At 40.2% G+C, this 13,572-nt stretch overlaps 1 protein-coding gene across 5 annotated transcripts in view; it reads right to left on the bottom strand.

Moving 5' to 3' along the window:
• Znf148 (zinc finger protein 148) overlaps window positions 1-13,572 on the bottom strand; it is a 124,458-nt gene that overhangs the window by 36,647 nt on the left and 74,239 nt on the right. For all 5 annotated transcript variants that reach the window (XM_021209973.2, XM_029544720.1, XM_029544721.1 and 2 more), the window contains one exon: window positions 10,200-10,325. In XM_021209973.2, the coding sequence (XP_021065632.1) occupies window positions 10,200-10,325 (126 nt within the window). The remainder of the gene's footprint in view (window positions 1-10,199; window positions 10,326-13,572) is intronic.

Genomic DNA, 13,572 nt, shown 5'->3' with positions numbered 1-13,572 from the left:
AACTGCTAAAGCACAGAAAACCAATTTAACTTAATTTTATGTGACTGTCAATGAATTGAGAAATTCTGTCTACTTAAATGGAAAAAACATCAGGATTTGTTCAACTTCAAAAGGTTCAGAACCCAGTATACATTTTTCAACACAAAAGGACACTATACATCTAGAGAGATGATAGATAGATAGATAGATAGATAGATAGATAGATAGATAGATAGATAGATAGATAGATAGAAAGAAAGAAGACAAACAGACAGATGGACAGTGTCTAACTGGATATATAGTATCCTTTTGTGTATATGTGTATACACACATATATCCACATAGGTATAAGTATACTTTCATTTGTATGTTTAATAACTACTTCAAAAGGATTTATACCTTGGCTGTGATGGATGAGGAGCTGAGCAAATAAAAGGTGTGCATACATTTTTACAGACTGAAAATTTTTTTAGTCAGATAAGAGTTACTGCTGTTATTTTCTTATATTTTAAAAAAGAGAAAATTAAGTTCTCCGGTAATCCAACAGAATCTGGATTTTGTCTCAGTCTAGGATCTATAAGGATACTATAGAACTATTACAAGAATGGGGAAGGAAGATGGGAGAAAAGACAACACCTCGTCTATTGAGAGTGCCTTGCAATTAAGAATGTTGTGAGTCAGGTCTGGACAGTTAGCAGTGTAAGCTCACCTTTAGCCTCATGAATTCTAACTTACCAACAACTTACTCAGCATGCAGCATTTAACCACCTCCTGTCTGTCAGACACATGGTCCCTTTTAACATTACCGAGGAAAGAAAAAGATGACAAAAACCTGATGTGAAGAAGCATAGAAAACTCTAAGAGGATGCCAGGTGTAGTGGAGAACAGGAGTCGGGAGCAGGAGGATAGAGAGTCCAAGGGCAGCCTGGGCTACTCAGCAAGAACTTGAAGCCAAGGAGAGGGAAAGAAAGCAGGATCAGGTCAGGAGGCATCTAGCCAGGAAGTGGGAAACAACTTTGGAGGCAAAAAGCATATAGAAAGTAAGCTGAGAATGGTGGTGCACTAACCCAGCACTCGAGAAGTAGAGGCAGGTAGATCTCTGTGTGGCCAAGGCTAGCCTGGTCTATACTGGGAGTTCCAGGACAGCCAGGGTGATGGAGACCCTATCTCAACACTTCTCTTCACACACACAAAACAAAAAAAGAAAGAGAACGAAAGAAAGCCAAGAGACTGGCCAACATAAGATCTACAGAGGACCATAGGAAGTGACTCGGGCCTATAAACCATAGCTTCTTCAACCTAGAAAAGACAAGTAGGGAAGGATAAATAGCTTTAATCTTTAGTGTATCTTTTTATTTTAAATCCAGGAAGACAGTTCCGCCTATACTGAATGCAAATCAATGATAATTAGTATGCAAATTATACAGGGTTTTTTGGGTTCTGGGCTAATTGCCAACATGGTCAACAATGCTTCAAGTCTATGTACCCAAGTCATGGAAGGGACACATTTGGCAGGAGAATGGAAGTGGGTGTCACAGTTTCCTGAACAGTCAGTGAGAATAAAAGTTTGATTTCTGGCCAGTCAAGTTTAAAATTTTTTTCACTTCCTCCAAGTCACATAATAATAATGCAAGTTAACACTGTACAAAAAGAAAATACACAAACCCTCTCAAAATAGAATTCAAAATATGCAAAACAGAATGATGCTAAGTATTATATATCATAAGAAAGACAATAATACCAGGCTTTCCTCTTTTCACATACTTTGATAAAAATGAGTGCCAAAAGCTATGCAGTTCACTGGCTTTCTGCAGCACAGCAACCACAAGGAAAGGTTTCGTCAGGCATAACTGTGAAGCGGATGTAATCCTGACTGTACAAAGCCCGTCATGGACAGTTACTGCTTACTGCACTGACTGCACTTGCTGTCTTCATTCAGACCTTCATAAAAGATAGAATTATGTGGATGAGACGGATACTACTCATCTTATGGGCAAACATAAGATCCAGTGTATTTATAAGTTCAAGCAGAAATACCAAGTTCTTAGAAATTTTAAATTTAATTTTCTTTTCCTCCGTTAGGCCAGTAACGATATTTTTGTTTACGGACAAAGTAAAATCCATCTTGCCACAAGCAAACATGGACAAAGTAAAATCCATCTTGTCACAAGCAAACATCAGTGGTTTTTCCAGTTTGCAATCTGTTTGAAATACACCCACTTGAACTTGCCTGTGTCATCCACTGCTCTAACTCCAATGTCCAGGCTTGGAGTCTGGGGCACAGTGGGGATTTTGTTAACTGTCCCTGAGATAGTTAGCTGCCTGCTATCCATACCAAATAACCCCCACAACTTACCACTTAAACATCTTTTGGCCTTCATGCTCCTCCCCCATGGAGCAGCTACCATTCTAAGACAAAGACCAGGCCTGACTGCTGTAGCACACTAACTCTGGCCAGACCATCTTCTTCAGCACTTGACTTGGTCTTGTTTATATCCTTTAGGATCTTCTCAAATTACGACCCAATAGTTTGAGACAATTGCTCTGAAGATTAGCAACCTTACTTGCTATTAGTACCAAAAACTATTATTTTTGCTTTGCTTTCCCTCCTACTCACCATATGATCACCATTACAGCACAAAGGGCTGCAGGTTCATGTTTAGGATGTGGGAGACAGCACTTTATAGTTTTAGTTGGGGATTGTTTTGAAGGAAGACTCTGGCTCTGCAGGACAGAGTCATGGTCCCCAAAACTGGAATTACAGGTATGGTCCTCTAAGCCCAACTCTGACAGCAGCAGCTCTGGGAGCTTTAGTTTCTTCTTGCCCTTCTACTTCAGCAGAAACAGGACGTTTTAAAGACCCAACAGTCAGACTCTCCTATTACCAAGTCAACAAATTAGCAATAATTTAAATATCCAACTCAATTTATATTTGATTGTGTTAAACTAAATTTACAGAAAGACAAACTGGTATCAAATGGAATTCCCTAGCTATTCTATATCCCTAATCTTATAGTTCATTGTTCATTATGTATTTTTTTGTTTGAGACAAATTTGTTCCTAGCTAGTGTTACATATATAGAGTTTTACACGCACACACGAAGAGAGCAAGAGAGATGTCAGGAATGAGGATGCCCACCCCCCTTTTTTGAGACAGGTTTTCTCTGTGTAGCCTTGGCTGTCCTGGAACTAACTTTGTAGACCAGGCTGGCCTCGAACTCAGAAATTTGCCTGCCTCTGCCTCCCGAGTGCTGGGATTAAAGGTGTGCATCACCACTGCCCGGCCAAAATGTGTAGCCCAGGCTGGCCTCAAACTCGTGATCCTCCTGCCTCTGCCTCCTTCAGCAAATCCTACTGGCGTGCACCACCACTCTTAACACATGTCTTTTTGTTAAGGCCTAAAGTCTGCTTATTCAATTGAAAGAATTCACACCAGGATCATTAACACTCCTCCATTAGAAAAGGTTCTTCTCAAAAGACAAACACAGCTGTTAGCATTCTGTGTGTATACTACTAAAATTATCCATGACATTTTAATCTAACAGACTACGGATATTATAATACCTTAACTTAACATTAACTTTTATCAACATTTAAGCCACTCAAACTTAAGAAAATGTAGAGGAAATGATTTAGAACTGTGTTTTTCAACCTGTGGGTAATTCCTCTTTGGGGGTCAAACGATCCTTTAAAGGGGTAACGTATCAGATATCCTGCATATCAGATATCTGCATTACAATTCATAACAGTAGCAAAATTACAGTTATGAAATAATTTTATGGTAGGGGGTCACCACACATGAGGAACTGTATTAAGGATCATGGCATTAGGAAGGCTGAGGCACTGATTTAAAATCTCTCCAGTCTGTTATGAGATTTTCTTCCTTCTCTAAAGGAACTAACCCCAAAGGCATAGCAAGGTCATGCAGAGTTAAGAGTCATGTGACCACACTATTCTGAGCTAGTCCCTCATATTCACAATTTCTTCAGTCTCTATGCTACATTTTACTTATTAGCAAATTTCATTTTTAAATGGCAAGCTTTAACAGTGGCAGAATAGGAAACTCACTGGTCAAAAGAATGGAACACAACTAATATTCAGCACACTGGCCTTATGTGTGGGTGCAGTGCATATGCGTGTGACCCTCACAGACACACAGAGAACAACTTGCAGGTTCCCTCCTTCTACCATGTGTGCCCTGAATCAAACTCAAGACAGTCAGACTTGGCGGCAAGTGCCTTCACCCACTGAGCCGCCTCATTAGTCTGTGACTGTTAGTTTTAGAAAGGCCCTTGCTTGCTTCCTGAATTTAAAGATGTGGGTGAGTTTGTAAAAGATGATTTTTCTCAGCATCAGAATCTTTTTAAAGGTTCAGTTCTATAGTAAACAATTTCCCCATAATACAGCCACACTCGGGGAAAACCAGATTAATGAATGACTAGTATACGATTTTTCTAATGTTCTACTTTCTTCCCTCATGTTCTCATTAGTATTATATTTGATTTCCTATTTTCATCTTCAAAGGTAGTTCTTCCACAAACCAAGGGAGCATGGAGAAGAAAGTATGACATCCACTTGCTGCTGTTTCAAAAATGTTTTCTTCTCATTTAACAATCATTGTCTTAATCTCAGCTGTTTTCTATGGCCAATGATGCATACTAAACTGCTGGGAGATAACCATGGAGTTCATAATCCGGGGTATGGAATATGCTCATTCTTCAAGAGTCCAGCACATTTCTGAACAACTAGCCTGTATTCAGATCTCCTAAAGGGCTCTAATAATAATCCACTTCCTTTCTTTAGCTCTAGTCAAGAGACCAGGCAGGCACTCAAGTTCTTTGTTAAATGACAAACTTTGTTAAATTCCATACTGCAGAATGGAAGTAACTAAAACCACACTGCTCTTTCTGAGTACTAAATGACATGAAAAACCTAGAAACTGTTTATACTACGTGATTACAACTAACACAGAGCATGGGGGTAGGGGTACAACCACTAACATAAATACACGGAGACCGTACTACATTCACACAGACATCACAGGCTTCTAACAACTTTAGCTATTTGTAATACAGAACAAAGACAGATTTAAAGAGGCAAAACAAAGTGATGCTGAGTAGCTCACAGACACAGTGATGTAACAGTGAGTGGCCTGTCCTTAAGGAATGAGACAGTGAAGCAATCACCAGCAGTTGAGAAAACACTTCCAAGTCTATGCTGTTGTCACCACAGTGAGGGGAAAGAACAGTCTTCTCATGGGGCTATTTTACAAGACGTATGACTTTACAGGGTTTATAACATCAGCACAAAGACAGCAAAAGGTGATTTATGGCTAAATGGACTATTTTGATTAAAATGCAATAATCTTTGGGCTGAGGGTACAGAGTTCAACAGTACAGTGTTTTTCTTCCCTCATCCAAAGGAGAAATCTGGCATTTGGAAGAAACAAGTGTCTACAATTTTCCTAAGTAGATTATTTCACAATAGAGAATATACCTTAACCTAGATAATACCCCCCCCAGCTCAGTGACAAATCATCCTTGCCTACTTTAAGATGACAAAGATTCCGAACATAACCACTGCTTAGTGTCTGTCAGCAGTTGATGTTGGCAGAGCAATGTGGTACTCCTCACTATCATGGCTAACAATGCGGTCCTCCCACTGTGGCGGTGACCTGGTTAGCCTGACATGAGCTCTGTCTGATGTGCTCAACAGAGTTCCATCACAGGATCTCAGTTGCGTTTCCTGTTTAGATCTCATCTGACACAATGGCAGCATATATGAAAGACACTGATAGTGGGCAAAAACTAAGATTTGAAAAAGGTCTTTGCAAAGAGTAGCCCTCCAAAGATATTGAATTCTAGTTCTCACACTCATCTACTATGTATTATTCTTAAACCTTCTACTCTCTGACAACTTTCCCCCAAAGTTTTATACACTGTCATAACATATGTTATACCTAGAATTGAGAAATTTAAAACTGAAAAAAGAAAACCCTCAATCAACACATTGATTTATAAACTATAAACCCAAGATAAACTTATCTTCAATGAAAATGGCAGAATAAGTTACTTCAATGAAATATCTGAATGTGGCACTAACACGTATCTGAGGAGGTATAACAGAACCCAGCTTATGCCTAAAGTCCTAACATTTCAGACATAAGAAACCACTCACCTGGGGAACTTAAGATCAATGTTAAAACTAGTCACACTTTTCTCTGTCCACTCTAACATGTAAGAACAATTTGTATGGGTTTTTGTTGCTGTTCTTGTTCTTTTTTAAGACTGGGTCTCGCGGGCTGGTGAGATAGCTCAGTGGGTAAGAGCACCTGACTGCTCTTCTGAAGGTTCGGAGTTCAAATCCCAGCAACCACATGGTGACTCCCAACCATCCGTAATGAGATCTGACTCCCTCTTCCGGAATGTCTGAAGTCAGCTACAGTGTACTTACATATAAGAAATAAATAAATCTTTAAAAAAAAAAAAAAAAGACTGGGTCTCTCAGTCTCTAGAGAGTTAAGAGCACTGGCTGCTCTTCCAGAGGTCCTGAGTTCAATTCCCAGCAACTGCATGGTGACTCAGCCATCTGTAATGGAATCTGATGCCTTCTTCTGGTGTGTCTGAAGACAGCTAAGTATATTCATGTAAATAAAATAAATCTTAAAAAAAAATAAAAATAAAAACAAACCAGGGTCTCTCTGTATAACTCTGGTAACTCTGGTTGTTCTGGAACTCACTGTGTACACCAGGGTGGCTTTGACAAACAAGAGATCTACCTGTCTCTGCCTCCCAAGTGCTGAGATTAGAGGAATACACCACCATACCCTGCTGGGAACAATTTTTTTTATGAAAATGTTATTTTCATTTGTGTCCGCTCTGTACTTTATTGTTCTAAGAATTCCCTGGAAGGGCTGCAACCCTGTAGGTGCAACAACAATATGAACTAACCAGTACCCCCTGAGCTCGAGTCTCTAGCTGCATATGTAGCAGAAGATGGCCTAATCGGTCAACATTGGGAAGAGAGGCCCCTTGGTCTTGTAAACTTTATATGACCCAACACAGGGGAAGGCCAGGGCCAAGTAGGGGGAGTGGGTGGGTAGGGGAGCAGGGCAGGGGGGGTATAGGGGACTTTTGAGATAGCATTTGAAATGTAAGCAAAGAAAACAATAAATAAATAAATAAATAAATAAATAAATAAATAAATAAATAAATAAGAATTCCCTGGAAGGACTGCCCTGAAATGTTTTCTTATGTATATTGTACTTAGAACAGGTTGTCTCTCATCCAGTTGCCACAATAATTGGGGCAAATTACTGTAGCAATGCTTTTAGAATTAGACATCTTCAAAAAAACTGACTTACACAAGATTCCAGTAATCTTCTACAGGACACTAATCATCTAGACTTCAGTGAGAATTTCAGAAGGCGGGCTGGTGAGCTAAGTGGTTAGAAGCATGGACTGTTCTTGCAGAGGGCCTGGGTCTGATTCCCAGTACCCACATCACACAGCTCACCACCAGCTGTAACTCCAGCAGCAGGGAATCCAAAGCCCTTTAATGTCCTCCAAGAGCACCAGCATTCATATGCAAACACACACATAATTTAAAAATAGTAAAAACAGGTGCTGAAAAGATGGCTCAGCAGTTAAGCGCACTTGCTCTAGCAAAGGAACCTCTGTCTGGTGCCCAGCACCACAGCTGGCTCACAGCCAGTTTCAGGTGATCCAGTGCTCTCTCTTCTGACTTCCTCAGACACCAGGCTTGCACGTGATTCACATACATGCACAAAATAAATCAATCTTTTTTTTTTTTTAATTACTTACAGAATAGCCCCAGTAAAACAGGGCAATAAAATATCTAGAGAAATAATGCCAGCACATATTGTGAGCAGAGTCTGGAGAGCTGGCTCAGGCTAGGAGCATTTGCTGCTCTTCCAGAGCACCTGGGTTCAGTTGTGAGTGGTCACATGGCATCTCACAGCCACCTGTCACTCCTGTTCCAAGGGATCTAAAGTCTCTTCTGGTGGAGACAGACACTAGGCATGAATATGGTATATACACATACATGTAAACAAAATATACATACAATAAAAATAAATAAGTAAATAAAACTTAAAATCTTAAAACAGATTTCTCATACATAAGCAGGGAGCACAAAGTAGCACAATCAACCATCACTACAATTTTGGAAGTTAATTTTTCATAAACCCTGAAATGACTCTGACAAATGTTAATACAAAGGGTAATAGCAATAAAAACATCATATTAGTCATTGAGAAAAACAGTAAGACCAAAAAAAAAAAAAAGTATATGTGTGCAGGGGGAGGGGCGGGTATATTCCATAAAATGTGAAACACAAAATGTGAGACAAATGAGAAAGATGATGTCCCCGCGTTCATTCCAGCTCCAGTGTGGCTCTTGTGGTGGCTCCAGAAGGCCTGCATGACCCTCTGGGCTCTCAGGAGTGCAGCAGCCCAGTCACAGGCACTCAGTAAAACATAACCTGCACAACAGCTCTGGAAATCAAGAGTACACCCCAATTCCAGAAACAGCACCGATACATATAAAGCATCGACTTAAAAAGGAAATGAAAAGAATACAACACAGCAATGTTCAGAAAAACAATCATTAATTATAACATGATCTTGTCAAAGTAATTTATCACACGGTTAATAAGTATGCTTAAACACTTTTCAGAGTTGGGGATATGGCTCAATGATATAATGCTTGTCTAGAATGAGCAAGGGCTTGTGTGTGAGTGTGCATGTGTATGTACATGTGTGTGTGTGTGTGTGTGTGTGTGTGTGTGATCTCTAGCACTAATAAAAACAAAACTATTGTTAACTTTAAGTACAAAAATGGGTTAAACACACTTTACAAGTTGAAAAATCAGGAAATTACATTTATATAAATCTACTAAATTTTGTAGACAGGGAATATGGCAAAGAATCAAAAATATAATTCACATATTTTATATAATAGAATACCATAGGCATATGTTCTGTATCCCTTAGACAGTAGCAAGGGGTGTCTAACAATGGGGAATGAGAGGAACAGGAGGATTTCCTAGTCTTCTGAAATGTTAGCAGTCTGCCCTTGCAAGCCAGTACTAGTAACTGCTCTTGCTACTACACTATCAAGTATACAAGATAGATAATGATTATGGTTTTAAATAAAAACTACAGTTAAGTAGCCACTAAAAAGATCCTGTTACTTAATTAGCAGGGTAGTGCATGCCTCCATCAGGAGATGAAGGTAGAAAGGCTTCAAGTTCAAGGTCAGCCTAACCTAGATCATAGCAAGACCCTGTCACAAAGGGGGAGGGAGGCATATATAATATATTTAAAGGGGGAACTGAAGACACGGCTCAGAATGCAAAGCACTTGTCTAACATGCATAAAACCCTTTATTCAATCTCCAGTCCTGTATAAAACTATGCATGGTGGCATACTCATGTATGTAATCCTAGCACTTAAGACATAGAGGCTAGAATCAAAAGCACAAAGTCATCATGGGCTACACCTTAAAAAGTTCAAGACTAGTTTTGGCTGAGACCTTGCTAATAAAGGATAAGGGAAAGGATAGCTTCTTTACTACATAAGGTAAAACATAGGGGAAATAACTATGAAGATGAATTACCACTGCTTCATATTACAGAACAGCACGGCACTGCCACTGCAAGGGAAAACACAAAAGAGGACAGCCTCAAACAGCACCAATCAAGTGTCCATTCAGTCTCCTCCTCAGGCTCGGGATACAGCTGTGGTAAGACAAGGTCTCTGCCCTCAGGGAGCGTACAGTCTAGTAAAGGTTTCTCTGATGAGCACCGTAAACTTTCATGAAACATCAACACTTGTATTAAAATATGAACAATAAGCAAGGATCATACGTATCTTGTTAGTTTATAAATATAAGGGAGACATGGAAAGACGAAAGTTCATTTTTAGGGGAAAAAAGGAGGGGGTAATACAGATGAGGTAGGGAAGGGAGAAGAGAGGGGGAGGGAGGGGTGGGGAAGAGAGAGAGATTGTAAGCCATGGCCCACCACATCCACACAGGTATGCATCTCTCTTCCTCCTACAGAAGCTGGCACAGCACACCAACTACTGATCCACATTAAGACCTCTACATCTGGATTAAGGTTGAAATAGGTTCTGCCCACAGGATAAACCAACAGTTCAAACGAAAGGTTAGTGACCACACCTTAGCACAGACTCTTACTTTTGCAGGAGAGCGTTGTTTCCGCTTCTTCTTTTTCTGTAAGTCTACTGGCTCTCTGACTTGTTTTTTGTCTCTCATCAGTTGCTCAGATACATCAGTAAAAGTAATTTCCTGCTTTACACTTATCTGTTTAAAAAAAACAAAGCTGATTTTAGAAATGCATAAAGTCCAATGTGTATTCTGTAGAAGTACAACTAACAAGATAACCTGAGGGTATTTTTTGAGATGCTAGGACATCGCCCACAGGACAGACTATACTTCATTCTATACTGCTTCAATTGTTTGAAATTAGCCAAAAAGCTTTGACTGGTTGTTAAGTCCTTGACATCTGTTCTTTCTCCCTACACATGGAAACCAGATCAAACCAACCAGGATAAATTCCATTGTGGTGATGAGGGATGAATAAAATCAAAGCACAGAACAGTGAGCCAGATTCGAGAGAACTGTTTAGAGACAAGCTGTGTGTATGGCGGGGGGCAGGGGGGTGTCAGAATTGAAGTGACACGGTAACATATCCCTGTACCTATCCAACACTTGGGAGGCAAAGGGTGGGGGAGGGGATGGTGAGGTTGAAGCCAATCCAGACTGCATACCAAAACCTTGTCTTAAAGTCAGTAACAAAAACGAAGACACTCGTGTATGCCCTTCCAAGAGTAACTAGAGCCAGGAAGTTAGGAGGAAATGAATCTTACACATGGTTACCTAACACTAATTTCCTTTCACTAGATTTCACACACATGATGTTTATGACAAGTACAACTCCCAAGAAAATTTCCTCCATGTTCTTTGACTCTGCTCTATAGGGACACTTCTACTTTTAGGTATAAACATCCTGCTCTGCTCTATATGCCTCTGATGTTAGATCCTGCCACTTTCTCATATACTACTTTATCCCTGGCCAGGAACTCTATAAGGCTAGATTAGCTGATCCTCTAGTTTTCTCAAGGTTGAGAATATTCATATACAGAGGAGAATTGTAACAGGCACTTAGAAACTGCTTTTGTTTAAAAAAAACGAAAACAAAACCAAAAACAAACTAAACAAAACAAGAGCTGACTGTTTCCTTGGGTGTCAAGGTAACTAAATCCAGGATCAAAGCCCGGCTTCACTGCTTTGGTTTCCCTTTACGTTGGGTTGCCTTCTCCCCTCTGTAGGAGTGTCTGTATAATCTATCTCATCTCCTGAATGGCTGATGGCATAGGTAAATCATTGTCCTTAGCCTTTCTTCTTGCATCACCTTGGATACTCAGAACAGCATATCCTCACAAGGCAGAGTTCCCTGGAGCAGAAGTAATCCTAGTCTGACGAACACCCATCCAGGAAAGCAAGAGACTTCTGCAAGATCAACCAGAGCTAAGACAAGGCCCACCACCCACCGGGACAGGACTGCTCACTCAGGGCTGGTAACTACCTCTCGCCACTGCCCCCACCCTACAAACCCTACAAACACCCCAATTCCTGTAAACCTAAACCTCTTGTCAGTGCTCTAAAAGCAAGGCTTAGCTCACTGGACCTGTGTGGTTTTCTTCTTTGTGTGTTCACACTGAATAAACCTCCCCTGCTTTCTGCTTCATACACAGGACAAAGTTTTTTGTTTTTTGTTTTGTTTTGGTTTGGTTTTGGTTTGGTTTTTTGAGACAGGGTTCCTCTGTATAGTCCTGGCTGTCCTGGAACTCACTCTGTAGACCAGGCTGGCCTCAAACTCAAGAGATCCACCTGCCTCTGCCTCCTAAGTGCTGGGATTAAAGGTGTGTGCCCTCTTCTGGACTGTCTGAAGACAGCTACGGTGTACTTACATATAATAAATAAATAAATAAATCTTTAAAAAAAAAAAAAAAAAAAAAAAAAAGGTGTGTGCCACCACTGCCTGGCTGGACAAAGTCTTTCGTAACCACCCACCTCAAAAGTGTACTCTTATCTTTTGCTGAACCTACATAATGTTTTCAGAGTGACTGAATGTATATATGCACCAAGTAAACAAAGTGCTAAAAAATAATTAATAGGCAGTCGAGAAACAAAAACAGAGTATATGAAACTGAGAAACTTTGTTAAAGTAGAGAAAAAAATGATTAATGGTGTCTTGGAAAGTGATAAAATCTAAGAGCAAACAGTGAGGTGAGTAACATGTTTCCTTGCCACAAGTGATTAAGGGTCTAATACTACGGTTTTAAGGCACAAGAAAGGCTAGGTTCAGCAAAAGTCAATACAGTATTGGGAACTATATTTAGACATTTTGATTTTTTTTTTTTTTTTAGATCAAGAAAACCACCAAATTCTAAAAACTGATCATATCAAGAGAAAATCAATCAAATAATGGAAACAATGTTTCTCATTTATGTTCAATATATTTTTGGTTTTTTCTATGCTCACATTTCCTAGCCTTTTCAACAAATCACTACCAAAGATATAATTATAAAGTTGGATAAGGTTTTGTTCAAGACATAATGCTTACTATACAATAATTAGAGAAACAGAGTCCAGGATGCATTCAATGTCAACAATACTGTTATCCTATCTTCAAATCTGGGTTCCAGAGTTGCTTATGTTTAAAACACCAAGGTTCTAAGGACACTAGGATACAGTTAATTATCATCAGACGGAGGATGATCAGTAAACCTCCTCACTGCAACCTTTTAAACTTAGCATTAAAGTGAATACAAAAAATCTGAAATTTGGTTAAAAATATACCAGAGCCCCCTGAAAAGCATCTAAGTAAACACAAAGCGCTAATGATTTAAGTGCCCTAACAAGAACAAAGTGCCTCCAACTGCCTACCAGGCCAGGCAAACACTGGGCCCCAAGGAATTGCTGTTTCCCTAGGGAGGGCATGGCCAAAGCCCAAAATGCCAGCCAAGGAAGAACTGTCTCCTGGGAAGGGATTTCACACAGATTTCAACAAATGACAGGCCGCCTCCTATCAGAGCCCTAACCGGGGACGGACTGGAGTCCTCTTCTCAGACCACTTTTCCTTTCTGCGCTCTCCACTAGCGCTTCTGTCAGGTGGCACACTGTCACCAGGAGGCTGAGGCTCATTTGTTAGGGACACTGAAGCTGAGGCTTGTGCCACCAATAAACAGTCAGTGTGACTACATTTTCAAAACACTACAAAAAATATGGTACTAAAGATTCATAGCATCTCAGAGATGGGGCTGCAAGACAGGTGGCAACAAGCACAGGACTGCTTGGCTAGTAACTGTATCAGGCTGCGGCTGGGCACTGAGGCTGGGCACACAGCAAACAGAGGAAAGAGATAAGGCAGCTGTGGAATCGCTCAATTTCAGAGGCTCCAAAATGCAATTCTGACACTTTGTTGTTGTTTATAAAACAACACACACACACACACACACACACACACACACACACACACACACAC

Source organism: Mus pahari, chromosome 12 (assembly GCF_900095145.1).
Source record: "Mus pahari chromosome 12, PAHARI_EIJ_v1.1, whole genome shotgun sequence".
Classification (NCBI taxonomy): domain Eukaryota; kingdom Metazoa; phylum Chordata; class Mammalia; order Rodentia; family Muridae; genus Mus; species Mus pahari.
Note: the sequence above shows the minus strand (reverse complement) of the source record. Positions and strands in the feature narration are given on the sequence as shown.